This window comes from Oncorhynchus gorbuscha, linkage group LG19, assembly GCF_021184085.1.
Source record: "Oncorhynchus gorbuscha isolate QuinsamMale2020 ecotype Even-year linkage group LG19, OgorEven_v1.0, whole genome shotgun sequence".
NCBI lineage: Eukaryota > Metazoa > Chordata > Actinopteri > Salmoniformes > Salmonidae > Oncorhynchus > Oncorhynchus gorbuscha.
This window is the reverse complement of record NC_060191.1, coordinates 51,424,388-51,445,699: the sequence shown is the minus strand read 5'-3', so window position 1 is coordinate 51,445,699 and position 21,312 is coordinate 51,424,388. Positions and strand designations below refer to the sequence as shown.

The 21,312-nt window shown below is 46.7% G+C and overlaps 1 protein-coding gene across 1 annotated transcript in view; it reads right to left on the bottom strand.

The window, feature by feature from the left end:
* Positions 1 to 659: 659 nt before the first annotated feature.
* LOC124005133 (2-(3-amino-3-carboxypropyl)histidine synthase subunit 1-like) overlaps positions 660 to 21,312 on the bottom strand; it is a 127,200-nt gene continuing 106,547 nt past the window's right edge. The window contains exons 9-12 of the mRNA XM_046314105.1: positions 20,898 to 20,998; positions 12,282 to 12,360; positions 3,293 to 3,427; positions 660 to 2,944 (exon numbers count right to left, since the gene is read on the bottom strand). Coding sequence (XP_046170061.1) covers positions 2,846 to 2,944; positions 3,293 to 3,427; positions 12,282 to 12,360; positions 20,898 to 20,998 — 414 coding nt within the window. The 3' untranslated portion in view covers positions 660 to 2,845. The remainder of the gene's footprint in view (positions 2,945 to 3,292; positions 3,428 to 12,281; positions 12,361 to 20,897; positions 20,999 to 21,312) is intronic.

Genomic DNA, 21,312 nt, shown 5'->3' with positions numbered 1-21,312 from the left:
TTCCACAGTGGAATGAATACACCCCTGATCACGAGTAAACATGGTTCACTTTCATAGCAGCCACATTGTATCCCTTCTCGCATCTATGTGCTCCCCTTCTCTCACCTTTTCCCTTCACTTTTGGACTTCAATGCACAACACATCAGCTGTATGTGACCAGGTGAAAAAACATATACGAGCCAAACCATATCATAACCACTACACACAGCCTACATTGTGGTCACCATATTAGTTAAAGTAACGTCATAGTCAACATAGCTAATAGAACTAACGTGTTAGTAAACCCGCTACAATTATGCAGTAAAGTTAGCGTACAGTCAGTAAGCAGTTAATTCATTATCTGATACTTTGATTGGGTGGACAACATGTCAGTTCATGCTGCAAGAGCTCTGATAGGTTGGAGGACATCCTCTGGACGTTGTCATAATTACTGTGTAAGTCTATGGAAGGGGGTGAGAACCATGAGCCTCTTAGGTTTTCTATTGAAGTCAATGTACCCAGAGGAGGACAGAAGCTAGCTGTCCTCTGGCTACACCATAGTGCTACCCTACAGAGTGCTGCTGAGGCTATTCATTGCAAAACAGTGTGTTTTAATACATTATTTGGTGACGTGAATATATTTAATACAGTTTTATCTGAAAAGGATCACTTTTGAAATGTTTTACAATTTTATTTGCATGAAATTCACCGAGGAGAATGGTCCTCCCTTTCCTCCTCTGAGGAATGACATAGAAACCATGTGTTTGATATATTTGATACCATTCCACTGATGCGGCTCCAGCTATTACCCTGAGCCCGTCCTCCCCAATTAAGATCCCACCAACCTCCTGCTATACACTATGACCTATATATTAACACATATCTTAAGAGGTGTCAAATGTTTTATTGTATTTGGGGGATATCAATATAATGGTTTTGGGTGACCAACATAGGAACTGGGTTACAATAAACACCAGCTGACCGTACAGCGCAAACTGATAGCAGTCAAACGTCTACGTAATCCATGACACCTGTTGTCTTTGAGAAAGGAAAGGGAAATACCTAGTCAGTTGTACAACTGACTGCATTCAACTGAAATGACTTAGTCACGTGACACATGTGCACAGGAAGCTCATAAGCAGTCAAAAGCAGTCATAACCCCTCCATAACCCCACCCTGGCCAATCCTGCCCTAGGGACAGGAAACGGAGAGCTGCTGGCAGAAGAAACATGATGGCAAAAACATTTGGAGAGAAAGAGGGAGAGGGGGAGGGATGCCAAGGGAGATGGAAGAGAGTGGAGTCACATTCCCCAAACATCTGGAAACAATTACACACACGGAATACAAAAAGCACACAGGGTTCTTGGAAGGACACCCCCAAGCACACTCACCCACTACACTGCCATACAAAACAGTGATAAATCAATCCCCCATGAGCTCTGGTGATTTAGTAGCACTATCAGAGTGGGGCTAAAACACACTGGCTATGCAGATTTCTCCATCTAGTGGCCACTGCCTCCCACTTCATCACTGGTCCAATGAACCTGTGGTGCAATATGTCTGACACAATACACCACAGATCATACGAGGAGAATTTTCTCACATTACATGTTTTTCTGCATTTGGCCATATCTGTGCATTGGATCAGAGTCTCTGTGGAAGGCAATTCTGAGAGTAGAGGTGGTGCAAATACTTGGGTTACTTCAGTTACCAAGAAAAAAAGCAAATTGTTTGAAACAGAGGAAGTACTACCTAGACATATTGGTTTAGCATGGTTTCTGTCTCCATTTAAAAACATTATTCCGTGCCTGTGCTTAATAAACATATCCCAGGGCTGTGGACAGGTACAGTGCTATAGTGTTTATGTTTTAAAAGATAGGGATAGGGATTCTCTGTGGGTAAGGATCCAGACACTGGACAATAAAGAAGTAAACAGTGAAGAGAGACACTGGAGAGGATATTCAGTTTGGCTTTGCAATCCACAAAAGTTTACTCAGTTTAATTAAGTTTGATATTTTCTCTGCAGATCCTACAAGCATTAGGGAGTGAAGATTCTTTATTTATCTGTTGAATGCAATCTCCTGCCAAATCCCCACCTCCCAATATGTCAATTATACCTCAACTGAAAGAACTGTTTTCCAATGCTTCTATTCAAACCAACAAGACAACAGCCAGTAAACAAACACCTTTATAACTCACTAGCTAGCCTTGTGAGGGAAACGCTGAGGTGTCGAGCATGGTGTAATGTGATATTATATACAGTGACGTAGCACATTACTCAATACAACATCGAGGACCTGGGCATCTGGTGGGACCAGCAGTATCTAGCACCTGTGCTTCTGATTCGAATGAGATGCGGCTGTGACTGATCTGAGTAGAAGCTGCAGCACAGCAGGCCTTATCGGGGGGGGGGGGGCTTGTGACATCAGAGGGGTGCCGTACGTGTGACATCAAAGAGACTGTGGTAGATAAAGTAGGGAGATGTACTCCGGGAACCAGCCTAGGCCATATCTCTCACACACACACACACACGCTGAAAGACTCCTGTCATTAATAAATGATGAGTGGAGAGCAAGTCGTGACTGACTAATACACAACCAGGAGCTCCTGTCTGACACACACTTCTAACTACTACTGACTGGTAGACATGTTGGTTAAAATATTACATCTCTCTCAAACTTTGATGCAGTAATGTCCATTCCATCAGGACAGTAAATATAATGGAGGGGTATCTGAGGTGAAGTGTCTCTGGTTCTCTGTACTGGTCTCTGTCTCCTGGGGGAGGTGAGGTGTTGAGCAGGGCTCAGAGTGAAAGCCCTCCTGAGCTCCAACAGCTGGTTGGCAGCCAGCAGTGGAGGTGTACATGTCATTCTCCCTGACAGCCAAAGGGGGCGCACTGGTTCTGTCCACACAGTTTAGACTGCTGTGAGGGAGTGGAGATAGGGGCTGGCTGTGAGCCAGTCTTCTGTAGGGAAACAGTGGGAGAGAGTTAACATTTGGAACTGTGACAGTGCCTACCCCTAATATTACCTACTCCTGATACAATGACAGGAAAACTCACAAGGAATGTTCATAGCAAGGAAATATTCCTCCAAAGGGAATGCATACATTTGATTGTTGATCAAAGAAGTCAAAGAAGAAATATAAAATCATGAAATGTGTTCTGTTGTCAGTGTACCGCTGGGTGTCACCATGGTGACGCGCTCCCTCTTAGTAAGCGCGTCCATTTAAGGCACATGACACACACAAACAAACACACACGAGAGGCTTCAAGCATTTTGGACACACTTGGTCCCCCCCCCCCCCTACTCACCTGTGTCTGTTTGCGGGTGGGCCGAGCTGGTTGGTTGTCGGGGTGGTTGGGCGCCCATGGCCCCAGGCTCTGATTGGAGTAGAAGTCCATGGGGTACACCTCCTGCCAGCCCACCTGCTGCAGAGCCACAGCTGCCTGGTAGAGGAGAAGAGGGGAGGGAGATCAGAGCAGAGCAGAGAGGACAGGACAGCAGAGGGGAAGACATGAGAGAAGACAGAGGATAAACATAGATCATCTGCACACACAAACAACACAACCAAGAAAGAGGGCTTCCAGCAATCCATTCATTAGTCCTGTCCTTTTACTACTGCCCAACATACTGCCCATCATACAGCCCATCATTCAGTACATACTGCCCAACATACTGCCCATCATACAGCACATACTGCCCATCATACTGCCCATCATACTGCCCAACATACTGCCCATCATTCAGTACATACTGCCCAACATAATGCCCATCATACTGCCCATCATACTGCCCAACATACTGCACATCATACTGCCCATCATACAGCCCATCATTCAGTACATACTGACCAACATACTGCCCATCATACTGCCCAACATACTGCCCATCATACTGCCCATCATACTGCCCAACATACTGCCCATCATACTGCCCATCATTCAGTACATACAGCCCAACATACTGCCCAACATACTGCCCATCATACTGCCCATCATACTGCCCATCATACTGCCCAACATACAGCACATCATTCAGTACATACAGCCCATCATACTGCCCATCATTCAGTACATACAGCCCCTCATACAGCCCATCATACTTCCCATCATACTGCCCATCATACTGCCCAACATACTGCCCATCATACTGCCCAACATACTGCCCATCATACTGCCCATCATACTGCCCATCATACTGCCCATCATACTGCCCAACATACTGCCCAACATACTGCCCATCATACTGCCCAACATACAGCACATCATTCAGTACATACCGCCCAACATACTGCCCATCATTCAGTACATACTGCCCATCATACAGCCCATCATTCAGTACATACAGCCCATCATACTTCCCAAAATACTGCCCATCATACTGCCTATCATACTGCACATCATACTGCCCATCATACAGCCCATCATACTGCCCATCATACTGCCCAACATACTGCCCAACATACTGCCCAACATACTGCCCATCATACTGCCCAACATATTGCCCAACATACTGCCCATCATACTGCCCAACATACTGCCCAACATACTGCCCATCATACTGCCCATCATACTGCCCAACATACTGCCCAACATACAGCACATCATTCAGTACATACTGCCCATCATACTGCCCATCATTCAGTACATACAGCCCCTCATACAGCCCATCATACTTCCCAAAATACTGCCCATCATTCAGTACATACAGCCCATCATTCTGCACATCATACTGTACATACAGCCCATCATACTGCCCATCTTACTGTACATACAGCCCATCATACTGTACATACAGCCCATCATACTGGCCATGACACTGTACATACAGCCCATCATACTGTACACACCGCCCATCACACTGTACATACAGCCCATCACACTGTACATACAGCCCATAATACTGCACATTAAACTGCCCATCATTCTGCACATTAAACTGTACATACAGCCCATCATACTGCACATTAAACTGCCCATCATTCTGCACATTAAACTGTACCTACAGCCCATCATACTGTACATACAGCCAATGATACTGTACATACAGCCCATTATACTGTACATACAGACCATCATACTGTACATACAGACCATCATACTGAACAATACATGTCCATCATACTGTACATACAGCCCATTATACTGTACATACAGCCTATCATACTATACTGCCCATCATACTGTAGATTCAGCCCATCATACTGTACATATATATCATCATACTGTACATACATCCCATCATACAGCCCATCATACTGTAGATACAGCCTATCATACTATACTGCCCATCATACTGTAGATTCAGCCCATCATACATGTCATCATACTGTACATACAGCCCATCATACTGTACATACATGTCCATCATACTATACTGGCATCATACTGTACATACAGCCCATCATACTATACTGCCATCATGCTGCCCATCATACTGTACATACAGCCCATCATACTATACTGCCATCATACTGTACATACAGCCCATCATACTGTACATACATGTCATCATACTGTACATACAGCCCATCATACAGTACATACAGCCCATCATACAGCCCATCATACTGTACAAAGTTCATAATTAAGGCTTGGGGCCAGTTCCATTCCTGTCATTTTCCATTGAGAACATTTTCCATTGAGAACGATTTAATTACTGAGCTGCCTGTAGTTGTTCTTTTCAATTCATGATTTCAATTCCTACTCATTTCCACAAATGACTGGCATTGGTATGTCATTGAGGTAGGGAGTGGGCTGATGGAAAAGGCAGAAGTGTTAGTGTTGGCCGAGAAGGAACAGTGAGGGAGAAGAGCACTGTATGGGGCACAGCTTTATTCAGAGAACCATGGGACAATGTCTGACATCACACATGCCAGACAGGTGTCCAAATATTGAGTGGGTGTCACTTTATTTCTACCTACCTAACTGCCTGCTTCCTAAATGGCACCCTATTCTCTTTATAGTGCACTATATAGGGAATAGCCTTTATAGTGCACTATATAGGGAATAGCCTTCATAGTGCACTATATAAGGAATAGCCTTTATATTGCACAATATAGGGAATAGCTTTTATAGTGCATTATATAGGGAATAGCCTTTATAGTGCATTATATAGGGAATAGCCTTTATAGTGCACTATATAGGAATAGCCTTTATAGTGCACTATATGGGGAATAGCCTTTATAGTGCATTATATAGGGAATAGCCTTCATAGTGCATTATATAGGAATAGCCTTTATAGTGCATTATATAGGGAATAGCGTTTATAGTGCATTATATAGGGAATAGCATTTATAGTGCACTATATGGGGAATAGCCTTTATAGTGCATTATATAGGGAATAGCCTTCATAGTGCATTATATAGAAATAGCCTTTATAGTGCATTATATAGGGAATAGCGTTTATAGTGCATTATATAGGGAATAGCATTTATAGTGCATTATATCGGGAATAGCCTTTATAGTGCATTATATAGGGAATAGCCTTTATAGTGCATTATATAGGGAATAGCCTTCATAGTGCATTATATAGAAATAGCCTTTATAGTGCATTATATAGGGAATAGCGTTTATAGTGCATTATATAGGGAATAGCATTTATAGTGCATTATATCGGGAATAGCCTTTATAGTGCATTATATAGGGAATAGCGTTTATAGTGCATTATATAGGGAATAGCCTTTATAGTGCATTATGTAGGGAACAGCCTTTATAGTGCATTATATAGGGAATAGCCTTTATAGTGCATTATATAGGGAATAGCCTTCATAGTGCATTATATAGAAAATAGCCTTTATAGTGCATTATATAGGGAATAGCGTTTATAGTGCATTATATAGGGAATAGCATTTATAGTGCATTATATCGGGAATAGCCTTTATAGTGCATTATATAGGGAATAGCCTTTATAGTGCATTATATAGGGAATAGCCTTCATAGTGCATTATATAGAAATAGCCTTTATAGTGCATTATATAGGGAATAGCGTTTATAGTGCATTATATAGGGAATAGCATTTATAGTGCATTATATCGGGAATAGCCTTTATAGTGCATTATATAGGGAATAGCGTTTATAGTGCATTATATAGGGAATAGCCTTTATAGTGCATTATATAGGGAATAGCCTTTATAGTGCATTATATAGGGAATAGCCTTTATAGTGCATTATATAGGGAATAGCCTTTATAGTGCATTATATAGGGAATAGCCTTTATAGTGCATTATATAGGGAATAGCCTTTATAGTGCATTATATAGGAATAGCCTTTATAGTGCACTATATAAGGAATAGGGTGCCATTTGGGACACACACTGTAGTGCTGAGCAAAACAGGTGTTGGAGAGGAACTAACACACTGCTTTACCATGTGCAAGAATGACTTTGAGCCAATGATTCATTCTGGCTATGAATGGCATTAGTGAACATTAAGATAGAGATAAAAAGATAATTACATTTATAATACAGAAGATTTTCCAATTATCTCTATTAAAAAGACACGGGTCATGGAGAGATTTAATTTGATAAACAATTATGTAAATGATAAACAACTATTGTATTGTACATGTTCTGCCGACAATTTCAATCATTTCCCCTTTGTTATCATGTTAAACCATGTCAATACTAGAGCCTAAACGATACCAGTATTGTGACAAGGAAACAAAACACAAACCGGATTTAACTTTCAGGAAAACAGCCCTAATGCTGGAAATAAACTTCATTTTGTTGTCATCCAGAGTCACATTTATTTACCAAGCTATATCACACAGTATTTTACATTCAGCTGGTTTTTAAAGGACCAAAGAGTTGTCTGCTTCATGTTTTCATTTTTTCCATGGAAAGAATATTGCAATACTGGTATAATCACAGCTCTCGTCAATAATGTAATGTATTCTTATCAATCACTCATTTCTCTTTCATCTCTTTCCCCCTTTCCTCTCATCTCTACTCTCTTCAGCTCCAATCTATCTCCTCCCTCTCCCTCTCCTTGTGTAAACTAGCTGCTCCTGCTAATCCCTTCACTGACAGGAGGCAAGTGTGTCTTATTGACTATAAATATAACATGAGACGCTCTGAAAATAACCAATGCTCCCTCTCCACTCATATCTCTCTTCCCTCTCCTACCTCATATCTCTCTCCTCCCTCATCCACCAATATCTCACTTCCCTCTCCTCCCTCATATATCTCTCCTTCCCATCTCTGTCCACACTCATCCGCCCATATCTCTTCCCTCTCCTCCTTCATCCCCCCATATCTCTCTGCCCGCTCCTCCCTCATCTCTCTTCCCTCTCCCCCCTAATCCCCCCATACCTCTCTTCCTCATATCTATCTCTTCCTTCTCCTTCCCATACCTCTCTTCCTCATATCTACCTCTTCCGTCTCCTCCCTCATCCCCGTATATATCTCTCTCCTCCCTCATCTCCCCAGTTCCTAATGCGCCACAGTTGAAAGCAGGGAAAACAGACGCAGATAGTCTATTAGAGAAGAGGTGAATTAACTTATCAAACGTACACACACAAACGCAGACAGCGCAAATAATTCAAATGTATTGATAGTATCTGAAAAGGGCCGTCAGGGAAGCCAGGGAACATCTTACTAGAAGGCTTCTGAACACAAATGAACGTCATGGAGGGATATTACTACTGGGCGAATCACAGTCACACAGCATCTGTAGTATTAGTCAATATCATAGCAGCAGCATAAACCGTGCATTATCACAGATATGGAATGTACTGACCTTGGACCATATCTTAAAATAAGACCATGATGATGCTAATGCCCATACGACGGGCACCTTTCCCATTAGGAAACTAACCTAATATCTAAGACAATTAGTGTCTTAGTCACAATGTAAACTGTACATTTTAAGCATATGACTCCTTTTTAAACCGTAATGACTGATAGTGCTTACATTATCACCTCTTTGTGTCTCTAATGCAGCCCACCTCATATTCATACTCCTGTGCTTGATATCACTGTGCAACCAAAGCCTGTCTTAAGGGACGCACTACCTCCATAGGAGTACAAAAACAAACATTTGCTTATCATATCCATCTCTTCCTAGTTAGAAAAACAAGCTGCAGCTGGGGTGCAGTGTGGCAAGGCCCCCAGCGAGGGGAGCTGGTCTGCTGTGCTGTGAGAGAACACCAGTCAGTCAGTCAGTGAGAGTGAGAGTGAGAGACAGAGAGAAAAGTGCAACCATTGAAGAACAAAACACCATTGTAAATACAACCAATATTTATATGTTTATTTATTTTCCCTTTTGTACTTTAACTATTTGCACATCATTACAACACTGTATATAGACATAATATGACATTTGAAATGTATTTATTCTTTTGGAACTAATGTTTACCGTAAATTATTTATTGTTTATTTCACTTTCGTTTTATTATCTATTTCACTTGCTTTGGCAATGTAAAAATATGTTTCCCATGCCAATAAGCCCCTTAAATTCAAATTGAATTGAGAGCAACAGAGCTGAAAGACAGAACATAGGGGCTCCTACTGAAGAGCTTTGTCCATACCCGCCTCTCTCCCCAGACCCATTCAGCCCACCTCTCTACCCCCAGCCCCATCTAGCCAGCCTGCCTCTCTCCCCAGACCCATCCAGCCCACCTCTCTACCCCCAGCCCCATCTAGCCAGCCTGCCTCTCTCCCCAGACCCATCCAGCCCACCTCTCTACCCCCAGCCCCATCTAGCCAGCCTGCCTCTCTCCCCAGCCCCAGTCGGCCTGCCGCTGTCCCCAGCCCAATCCAGCCAGCCTGCCTCTCTCCCCCAAAACTCATCCAGCCAGCCTGCCTCTCTCCCCCCAGCCCCACCCAGCCTGCCTCGCTCCCCCAAACCCCATTCAGCCAGCCTGCATCTCTCCCCCAGCCCCATCCAGCCTGCCTCTCTCCAAACAGTCCCACTCAGCCAGCCTGCCTCTTACCCTAGCCCCATTCAGGCTGCCTCTCCCCAGCCCAAGCCAGCCAGCCGATCCCCAGCCTCATCCAGCCTGCCTGCCTGCCTCTCTCCCCAGCCCCATCAAGCTGGCCAGCCTGCCTCTCCCCAGCCCCAGCCTGCCTGCCTCTCTCCCCAGCCTCATCCATCCTGCCTCTTTCCCCCAAACCCCATCCAGCCAGCCTGCCTCTCTCCCCCCAGCCCCATCCAGCCAGCCTGCCTCTTTCCCTAGCCCCATTCAGGCTGCCTCTCTCCCCAGCCCAGGCCAGCCAGCCTGCCGGGCCCCAGCCCTATCCAGCCAGCCTGCCTGCCTCTCTCCCTAGACCCCATCTAGCAAAGCCTGTCTCTCTCGCCAGCCTCATCCAGCCAGCCAGCCTGCCTCCCCCCAGCCCCATCCAGCCAGCCTGCCACTCTCCCCCAGCCCCATCCAGCCTGCCTCTCTCCCCCAGCCCCATCCAGCTTGCCTCTCTCCCCCAGGCCCATTCAGCCAGCCTGCCTCATTCCCCCAGCCCATTCTGGCTGCCTCTCTCCCCAGCCCCATGCCTCATTCTAGCCAGCCTCATCCAGCCAGCCTGCCTCTCTCCCCCAGCCCGCCTCTCTCCCCCAGCCCCATTCAGCCAGCCAGCCAGCCTCTCTCCAGCCCCATCCAGCCAACCTGCCTCTTTCCCTAGCCCCATTCAGGCTGCCTCTCTCCCTAGCCCAAGCCAGCCAGCCTGCCGATCCCCAGCCCTATCCAGCCAGCCTGCCTGCCTCTCTCCCCAGCCCTATCCAGCCAGCCTGCCTCTCTCGCCAGCCTCATCCAGCCAGCCAGCCTGCCTCTCTCCCCAGCCCCATCCAGCCAGCCAGCCTCTCTCTTGCCAGCCCCATCCAGCTAGCCTGCCTCTCTCCCCCCAGCCCCATCCAGCCTGCCTCTCTCCCCTCAGCCCCATCCAGCTTGCCTCTCTTCCCCAGGCCCATTCAGCCAGCCTGCCTCTTTCCCTAGCCCCATTCAGGCTGCCTCTCTCCCCAGCCCCATCAAGCCAGCCTGCCTCTCTCGCCAGCCTCATCCAGCCAGCCTGCCTCTCTCCCCCCAGCCCGCCTCTCTCTCCCCAGCCCCATTCAGCCAGCCTGCCTCTCTCCCCAGCCCCATCCAGCCAGCCTGCCTCTCTCGCCAGCCTCATCCAGCCAGTCTGCCTCTTTCCTCTAGCACCATCCAGCCAGCCAGCCAGCCTGTCTCTCTCCAGCCCCATTCAGCCAGCCTGCCTCTCTCTCCAGCCCCAGCCAGCCAGCCTCTCTCCTCAGCCCCATCCAGCCAGCCTGCCTCTCTCCCAAGCCCAATCAAGCCAGCCTGCCTCTCCCCAGCCCCAGCCTTCCTGCCTCTCTCCCCAGCCCCAGCCTGCCTCTTACCCCAGCCCCATCAAGCCAGCCTGCCTCTCCCCAGCCCCTGCCTGCATCTCTCCCCAGCCCCATCAAGCCAGCCTGCCTCTCCCCAGCCCCAGCCTCTCTCCCCAGCCCCAGCCTGCCTCTTACCCCAGCCCCAGCCTGCCTCTTACCCCAGCCCCATCAAGCCACCCTGCCTCTCCCCAGCCCCTGCCTGCATCTCTCCCCAGCCCCATCAAGCCAGCCTGCCTCTCCCCAGCCCCAGCCTGCCTGCCTCTCTCCCCAGCCCCATCAAGCCAGCCTGTCTCTCCCCAGTAACCATCCGGCCAGCCTGCCTCTCCCCAGCCCCAGCCTGCCTGCCTCTCCCCAGCCACATCCAGCCAGCCTGCCTCTCCAACCTCCCTAGCCCCATCCAGCCAGCCTCTCTCCCTCACTAGCCCCATCAAGCCAGCCTGCCTCTCTCCCCTGCCCCATCCAGCCTGCCTCTATCCACAGCCAAGCCTGCCTCTCTACCCACCCCCATCCAGCCAGCCTGCCTCTCACCCTCCATAGCCCCATCAAACCTGCCTGCCTCTCGCCCTTCCTAGCCCCATCTAGCCTACAGTACCTGCCTTTCTCCCTAGTCCCATCTAGCCTGTCTGCCTCTCCCAACCTGCCTCTTTCCCCAGCCCCATCCAGCCAGCCTGCCTCTCCCCCTAGCCTCATCCAGTCAGCCTGCCTGCCTCTCTCCTGAGCCCTGTCCTCAGTCCCATAAACCCTACCAGCCTGACTGTTACCTGCCTGCTCAGAGACAAGCAGTACTGATGAGCCCCTGCAATGTTAACACCAGAACCAGACATTTCCTCACATTTACCACAGCGTACACAACACCGCCTGCTCTGAGGAAGAAAAGTCATCAGAAGTGTGTGTATGCGTGCACGCTCTTGTCGTGCTTTGATAGTGAAAGACAGCAGCAGACAGTATGGATCGAGGCGAGCTGTTGTAAGACGCCTGTTTACCTCATAGGGAGACAGCAGGGGTTTGGAGAAGGCTGTGCCCCAATCAATGGAGAGACGCGGGCAAGCGATCTGGACCCACCTGCAAGGAGAGAGAGACAGCAGAGAAAGAGGGAGATTGCATTAAAGAGGCAGTGCACATCTCAGATAGCAGGGTGGGTAGGTCCATGATGTGAATCTGTGCTGCTGCATTGGGCTGCAGGCAGCTCTGCCTCCACCTGATCTCCTGCATATGTTAGAGGATCTGTCCTGATTCACTCTGAACACAAAACACACTCTACATTCATTCATCATACCAGGGAGAGAAAGAAAGAATGCTGAGAGGAGACAGGGGGAGAGAGGAGGGGAAAGGGAACACAAACAGAGAAACAGGGAGAGGTGCGAAGGTGTGAGAGGAGGACGAATAAGAGGTAAGTCAAAGAAGAGGGAGAGGTTAGGTGAGCTTGAATAAAAAAGCTGCACTAGCCCAGTCTCCACGGAGCTAGCCTACATAGCAAGACAGACAGAGGGGAGGGGGGCTGGGAGTGTGTTAGAGAGGGAGAGACATTAAGAAAGATAGAGAGAGGGAGGGGTGATGGAAAAGAAAGGCGGGGGATTGGCAGTGAGATGTGTTTATCTTAGTGATTGTGAGAGTGAAGGATGAGGAGAATGGATGATGGGAGGATGGAGAGGCAGTGCGGGGTTAAAGGGGTTAGCTTCCACAAATCAATGCTATCCACAGCTCCATCTCCACGGTGACAGCCCCTCCCTGTACCGTCTATCTCCAAACACAGACAGCCACCAGGAATACACCAGACACATTTATGGATTCAGCTGTATTCACATGGACACGGTGAGGAATGAGAGAGCACATATCTAGGTAGATTTCAAGACAAATATATGGATTCAGCTGTATTCACATGGACACGGTGAGGAATGAGAGAGCACATATCTAGGTAGATTTCAAGACAAATATATGGATTCAGCTGTATTCACATGGACACGGTGAGGAATGAGAGAGCACATATCTAGGTAGATTTCAAGACAAATATATGGATTCAGCTGTATTCACATGGACACGGTGAGGAATGAGAGAGCACATATCTAGGTAGATTTCAAGACAAATATATGGATTCAGAATCTGTGCACAGGTGTACAGAAAGTTGTGGAGGGAGAAAGAAGCTAGCTCTAAAACACTGCATCATGCTTCATCTTCAGGGATACTTTCACAAGTTTAACGTGCATCTCTGCATCCTCTCTCGCTCTCCCACTCAGTTTGTATCCTTGTAGCAGTACTGTACTGTGTCTTATATCATAGTCGCTTCCTTGAACAGTACAATTGATTGGGGCTTCACCTGTACCACTGGAGGCCTCACTGCACTCCTCGTCTCTGTCACGATTAACTCAAATATTCCACCCCCCCCAGGCAAAACGCATGACATTTTCTCATTTTTAAATCATAATACCTTTTTAGGGGGAAAATATTTCCACAAAAACTTGACGAATTAGTATTCACAAGCCTAATTTGGAAGGCAGCTGAGTCAGATGTTTTCCCTTTAGTCTCAGAGGAGGAAGTTGGGATGCTGACGCCGAGTTCTGATTGGAACAGAACTGTAGTTCTGATATGACCTTTAGGTATTTTCAGACTCTTAGGCTGTGTCCAAAATGGCACCCTATTGGCCCTAGTCAAAGATAGTGCACTATGTAGGGGGCCCTTTAGCCAAGCAAACACAGCAAATGCATCAGACTGAACAGCCTGAGTACTATCCCCCACTCATTATGGGGGATAGTGTAGCTGAGTGTTTATTTTAAAACATGACTGGTAGCCTCAGGAAAGAGGGGTGACCCAGTACTAGCAAAGTAAAGCACAAAATCTGCACAGAATACTTGAAGAGATTTTCTGGTATTTTGTATACTTTTTAGCCAATAGTTCTGAAAGTAGCGCTCACAAGCCAAAAGTGGTCCCTGAAAATGGCACGTGTGCAGATATGTGACCATGTCACTGCTCTCTCTCCCTCCCCCTCTCTCTGCTGTGTCCACCGAGCCAGTGGACCCGCCCTGCAAACTCATTGGATAACGCTGGGCAGGCCTCTTGCTAGCTGTGTACTCAAATGTGGGGGGGTGAAGCTTATTGGCTAGAACCTGAATTGCCAGGGGGGAAATGTAGGGAAAATGGCCCAGCTTTAAGAAAACTGTCGCTTTCAAACTAGGGATTTCGTGGCTAACTGAGGTAAGACAGTAATTCTGCTCATAGAATATGGATGTATGAACTACACATTCACACATCCAGCCCAAAGCAGGAGGTTTAAAACATATTTTCTTAGTAGCAAAAGTACCGGAGCATGTCTTTAAGACAAGCAATGAGTGGATAGGAGTGCAGGAGAGAGAGGCGAAGGATAGAAGATGAGGGAAGAAAGATTGGACAATCCCTACCTCCCTCTTTAGGAACAGTATCTTAACAGATTGGCCTGGGAACATGCGCTGTGCCACGCTGGCTAGGTCCCCAGCATGCCACACAATTCAATTTACAGCCAATATCGGAGCTAAGATCTGCCTAGCGCACCGCAGATCACTCACCACGGAGCATAGACAGAGAGAGATGGATTAAATTGAGAGAGTGAGGGAGGGTGAGAGAATGAGAGAGGAGAAGAAGAGAAAGGGGGAAAGAGACAGAAGAGGGAAACAGAGGGGGTTGCTACAGGGAGGTAAAGGTAACTCCAGTCACAGTCAAATCAAATCTTATTGGTCACACACACATGGTTAGCAGATGTTATTGTGAGTGTAGCGAAATGCTTGTGCTTCTAGTTCCGACAGTGTAGCAATATCTTACATGTGATCTAACAATTCCTCAACAACTACCTAATACACACAAATCTAAGTAAAGGAATGGAATAAGAATATATACATATAAATATATGGATGAGCAATGACAGAGCAGCAAGGCAAGATGCAATAGAAGGTATAAAACATAGTATATACATATGAGATGAGTAATGCAAGATATATAAACATTATTAAAGTGGCATTGTTAAAGTGACCAGTGATCAATTTATCAAAGTGGCCAATGATTTACATTTACATTACATTTAAGTCATTTAGCAGACGCTCTTATCCAGATTTCAAGTCTGTATGTTGGCAGCAGCCACTCAATGTTAGTGATGGCTGTTTAACAGTCTGATGGCCTTGGTCCCAGCTTTGATGCACCTTTACTGGCCTCGCCTTCTGGATGATAGCGGGGTGAACAGGCAGTGGCTCGGGTGGTTGTTGTCTTGATGATCTTTTTGGCCTTCCTGTGACATCGGGTGGTGTAGGTGTCCTGGAGGGCAGGTAGTTTTCCCCCGGTGATGCGGTGTGCAGACCGCACCATCCTCTGGAGAGCTTTGCGTTTGTGGGCGGAGCAGTTGCCATAGCAGGCGGTGATACAGCCCGATAGGATGTTCTCAATTGTGCATCTGTAAAGGTTTGTGAGGGTTTTAGGTGACAAGCAAAATTTCTTCAGCCTCCTGAGGTTGAAGAGGCACTGTTGCGCCTTCAACACCACGCTGTCTGTGTGGGTGGACCATTTCATATACACGGCTGTGACAATAACAGCGGATAATTATCTTGGGAGATAATATGGACGGCATTTGATTGTGAGGAATTCTAGGTCAGGTGAACGAAAGGACTTAAGTTTCTGTATGTTGTTACAATTACACCATGAGTCTTTAATCATGAAACCGCCCTACTTCTTCCCGGAAAGATATTTATTTCTGTTGGCGCGACATACAAAGAATCCAGGTGGCTGTAATGACTTTGAGAGCTTATCCCAAGAGAGCCATGTTTCCATGAAACAAAGTATGTTACAATCCCTGATGTCTCTCTGGAAAGCAACTCTTGCCCTAATTTCATCTACCTTGTTATCTAGATACTGGACATTAGCGAGTAATATACTCGGAAGCGGTGGGTGGTGTGCGTGCCTCCGTAGTCTGACCAGGAGACCGCTCCGTCTACCTCTTCTCCGGCGGCATTGTTTTGAGTCAGTAGTGTAGTGCTGGGAAGTTAATGCCACTCTGATATCTAATAGTTCTTCCTGGCTGTATGTAATAACACTTAAGAGTTTCTGGGCTAACAATGTAAGAAATAATACATAATAAAACTAAATACTGCAGTTTCCTAAGAACTAGAAGCGAGGCAGCCCTCTGTCAGCACCATTTTACGTCTATCTACTACAGCCGCTGCCTCTGAACGTGTCCCCATTTCCCCTGTCCGTTTCCTAGCAGCCCTCTGGGTGTAGGGGAACAGGACGGAGAGCAGGGTGCCATGCTGATGCCTCAAGTGTTGCCCTGTGAAGAAAACCATCAGTAAGTGAATAGAATTCTGATGACTCTGTGAATGGGGGACCCTGCAGTGAGCTGAGGTAGAGAGAGGATAGCCTGATAAGTAGACCTAATTAAAGGGAAGGGGGGTGCCACACAGAGCTTGCATCCCAAATGGCACCATTTCCCTATATAGTGCCCTAGAGGCCCTGGTCAAAAGTAGTGCACCAAACAGGGAGCCATTTGGGAGGCAGTCAGGGACGAGCAGGGTTGAGGTGACTACAGGACCCGGAGGGTTCCCAAGTGTTCCCAGTGTGAACTAAGGCACTGTCCACACCCTGCTACATTAGCTTCTCTGCTCCATTAGCCCCAATAAAAGTTAGCATGAATCCCAAATGACACCCTATTCCCTCTACAGCAAACGGCTCTGGTCAAAAGTAGTGCACAATATAGGGAATAGGGTGAAATTTGTGATGCACCCTTACGCAGACCTCCCTCCACCTATAAGGCTGCTGCCTTTCAATTATTCTAGCAGCCTGAACCAAGACAGGCAAAAACAATTATCCTCTTCTCTCGATGTCACTTGAATAAAATAAAAAAGATTAAATCAGGAATGTTGATTGGCATATGGATGAAAAGGAAATGCAGATGATTTGCGGTAAATTGGCATTAGACATTACGAGGTATTTACGATCCAGTTGATATAAGTGTGTGTGTGTGTGCCATACATCTACACAACGGTTGTAAACCAGCCTGGGGACAGTCTAATTACACACTTTAAAGTGTTTGCTAATGGTTTCACTTCTCGAAGTGTGTGTGGTGTGTCACTAATGGGAGAGAAAGGCTGGGGGTGGGCCCTCTCTGCTGCACTGTGTGGGCTAGTACACCTTCCCTCTCTCCCTCCCTTCTCTTTCTGCACTCCTCTCCGCAGCCAGACTGTGCTGCCTTTGATTTTGTGCCCACAGGTAAGCACTGTCCCCAATGTGGGATCAGAACACAAACCAAACTTCCTTTCAAAACTTCCTATTTCTGTCTTCTTCAGGGTGTTTGTGTTTTTGTCTAACTCAGAAATCAATGGAGGTAGAAACTCTCCAGCAAAACTAATTCCAAATACTGGTTGGAGGAAAGTTCAGAGAATCACAGCCAACACTGAGTTAGTTAGTCTAGTGGTTAAAGTATCGGTCTAGGCTCGTCATCTCCTGCTGTGGGCAAATCTCACTCATCTTGCTGACCATTTCAGATTGCCTCCCGAAAAAAGTCAAATCTCATACACCTAACTAACACGCCCCTAGTCACTTCTTGCCCTTTCATACACAGACAAAGACCCCACTAACGTGCCACGCCTGCTTCTTTTATCCTGCCACCTAAAGACTTAGTCATGATTCCTGCATTTTCACAGACCCTATAATCAAAACACAGGTGTCAGGTCTGTGTAAATGCCTTAACACATCCCATTGTTTAACACCTCTCTAATTTGCAATGTAAACAGCCTCTAGGTTATGAACATGCCCCTCCCAATTTGCCAGTTGTATGAAAGGGGTATACTTGCAAGAAAGTGGTGAATAAGGGGTTGTTTGAAAGGGGGTCATATAAACATTGCCTTATATTTATTTTGTACATGTAATATACCACATCTTCTGTCTGAAATGGGTATTTCTGATCAGGCCATTACTGGCCCTCTAACACCTCTGCAGAGCCACCTCAGGACCAGTCTCATTACCTGGGGTACTGCTGAGAGCCGTGTAGCACTGAGATAAGCCCTGTAAATGTCAGCCGTCACGTCATTCCTATCACGCCTTCCCTGTAACAGAATTCCTATCACACCTTCCCTGTAACAGAATTCCTATCACGCCTTCCCTGTAACAGAATTCCTATCACGCCTTCCCTGTAACAGAATTCCTATCACGCCTTCACTGTAACAGAATTCCTATCACGCCTTCCCTGTAACAGAATTCCTATCACGCCTTCCCTGTAACAGAATTCCTATCACGCCTTCCCTGTAACAGAATTCCTATCACGCCTTCCCTGTAACAGAATTCCTATCACGCCTTCCCTGTAACAGAATTCCTATCACGCCTTCACTGTAACAGAATTCCTTTCACGCCTTCACTGTAACAGAATTCCTATCACGCCTTCCCTGTAACAGAATTCCTATCACATCTTCCCTGTAACAGAATTCCTATCACGCCTTCCCTGTAACAGAATTCCTATCACGTCTTCACTGCGATGCCAGTCCGCCCTTTGGAGTCATATGGCTGAAACGAAAGGGATGATGACTATGTACTGACTGCGAGCCCTTTTGAGTCATCCCTGCTACATCAACTCTGTGATATCATGAACTTTGTGTCTGTCCTGTGACGTGTTTCAGAGCCATGACGCCAGCCTTGTCACACCACTCTACTAACGACTGACTGAGCGACCCCACTCTGCCAGCTCTCTGCATTTCAAAAGCACTTATTTTCCTTCACTCCCTGAGTACTTAATCTGTGGCCACTGATCTGTCTAAACAGGTGCCTGTGAATCGCCTCGGGTGAGGGGTGTGAATATTTTGCGGGTTGAGTCGTGCCGGGCTTATGAATTCACTGTTGTGTGTAACTGCCTTGGAGAGTGGTGAGATCAGATCAGAGCCAAAAAAAACAAGAACAGCAAACACCTCATTTTATCATGCTCTCTCCCGTTTCAACACAACCTCCTCAACCACCTCATTTCATCATGCTCTCTCCCGTTTCAACACAACCTCCTCAACCACCTCATTTTATCATGCTCTCTCCCGTTTCAACACAACCTCCTCAACCACCTCATTTCATCATGCTCTCTCCCGTTTCAACACAACCTCCTCAACCACCTCATTTTATCATGCTCTCTCCCGTTTCAACACAACCTCCTCAACCACCTCATTTTATCATTTCATCATGCTCTCTCCCGTTTCAACACAACCTCCTCAACCACCTCATTTTATCATGCTCTCTCCCGTTTCAACACAACCTCCTCAACCACCTCATTTTATCATGCTCTCTCCCGTTTCAACACAACCTCCTCAACCACCTCATTTTATCATGCTCTCTCCCGTTTCAACACAACCCCCTCAACCACCTCATTTTATCATGCTCTCTCCCGTTTCAACACAACCTCCTCAACCACCTAATTTTATCATGCTCTCTCCCGTTTCAACACAACCTCCTCAACCACCTCATTTTATCATGCTCTCTCCCGTTTCAACACAACCTCCTCAATCACCTCATTTTATCATGCTCTCTCCCGTTTCAACACAACCTCCTCAACCACCTCATTTTATCATGCTCTCTCCCGTTTCAACACAACCTCCTCAACCACCTCATTTTATCATGCTCTCTCCCGTTTCAACACAACCTCCTCAACCACCTCATTTTATCATGCTCTCTCCCGTTTCAACACAACCTCCTCAACCACCTCATTTTATCATGCTCTCTCCCGTTTCAACACAACCTCCTCAACCACCTCATTTTATCATGCTCTCTCCCGTTTCAACACAACCTCCTCAACCACCTCATTTTATCATGCTCTCTCCCGTTTCAACACAACCTCCTCAACCACCTCATTTTATCATGCTCTCTCCCGTTTCAACACAACCTTCTCAACCACCTAATTTTATCATGCTCTCTCCCGTTTCAACACAATCTCCTCAACCACCTCATTTTATCATGCTCTCTCCCGTTTCAACACAACCTCCTCAACCACCTAATTTTATCATGCTCTCTCCCGTTTCAACACAACCTCCTCAACCACCTAATTTTATCATGCTCTCTCCCGTTTCAACACAACCTCCTCAACCACCTCATTTTATCATGCTCTCTCCCGTTTCAACACAACCTCCTCAACTACCTCTGCGTCCCCCGATCTCTCTCTTTCAGACCTTCTGTCCCTCCTTCACCCACTCCTCCCTCACACATCGCAGTACTCATTACTCCACAGTGAGAGGCCAATCTGTTGGGTGTGTGGACTGTGTGTATTTGTGTCTCAAATATACAAATACACACTCCTCCTTTCCTTCTTTCTGTCAGACAGTCATAGAAAACAAAGAAACTGGAGCTTGAAGCATGAGCGGTTGACATTTCACTTAAGAAGCTTTTGGAGTTTTCTATTAAAGACATTTATGACTGTGCCTCGCTGGATAACAGAGAGCCTTTCCCTGTGTGTGTGTGTGTGTGTGTGTGTGTGTGTGTGTGTGTGTGTGTGTGTGTGTGTGTGTGTGTGTGTGTGTGTGTGTGTGTGTGTGTGTGTGTGTGTGTGTGTGTGTGTGTGTGTGTGTGTGTGTGTGTGTGTGTGTGTGTGTGTGTGTGTGTGTGTGTGTGTGCTGTAGACTCACGCATCCACTTCCGCCATCAGGTCCAGCTTGCTGGGGAAAATCTCAGACAGCAGCACTCGAGTGAAGGACTTGCCAAGAGACTCAAGCTTGGATTCCAGGTGCTATAATGGAGAGAGAAAGTGTGTGAGAGAGAGAGGGAAATACAAAGAGTGAGGGAGTAATGAGAGTAGGAGGACATAGAGAGAGAGGATGGTCACATTAGCTTTGTGCCGAGTCCACACGAAGAACAAGTATGTGTTTGTGCAGGTCTTGGACTCACAAGGGACCAGGCTGTGTTGCCTGCCTATACTACTACAAACACAGACACACAATGACACACACCCCCACTCCTCCCATTCAATAGATGTTCTGCTGTTCCAGTGGAGGGTCCTTCACAGGTCCTTTAGAGCTCCAAAGTCTAGTGTTTCTTAGTTAG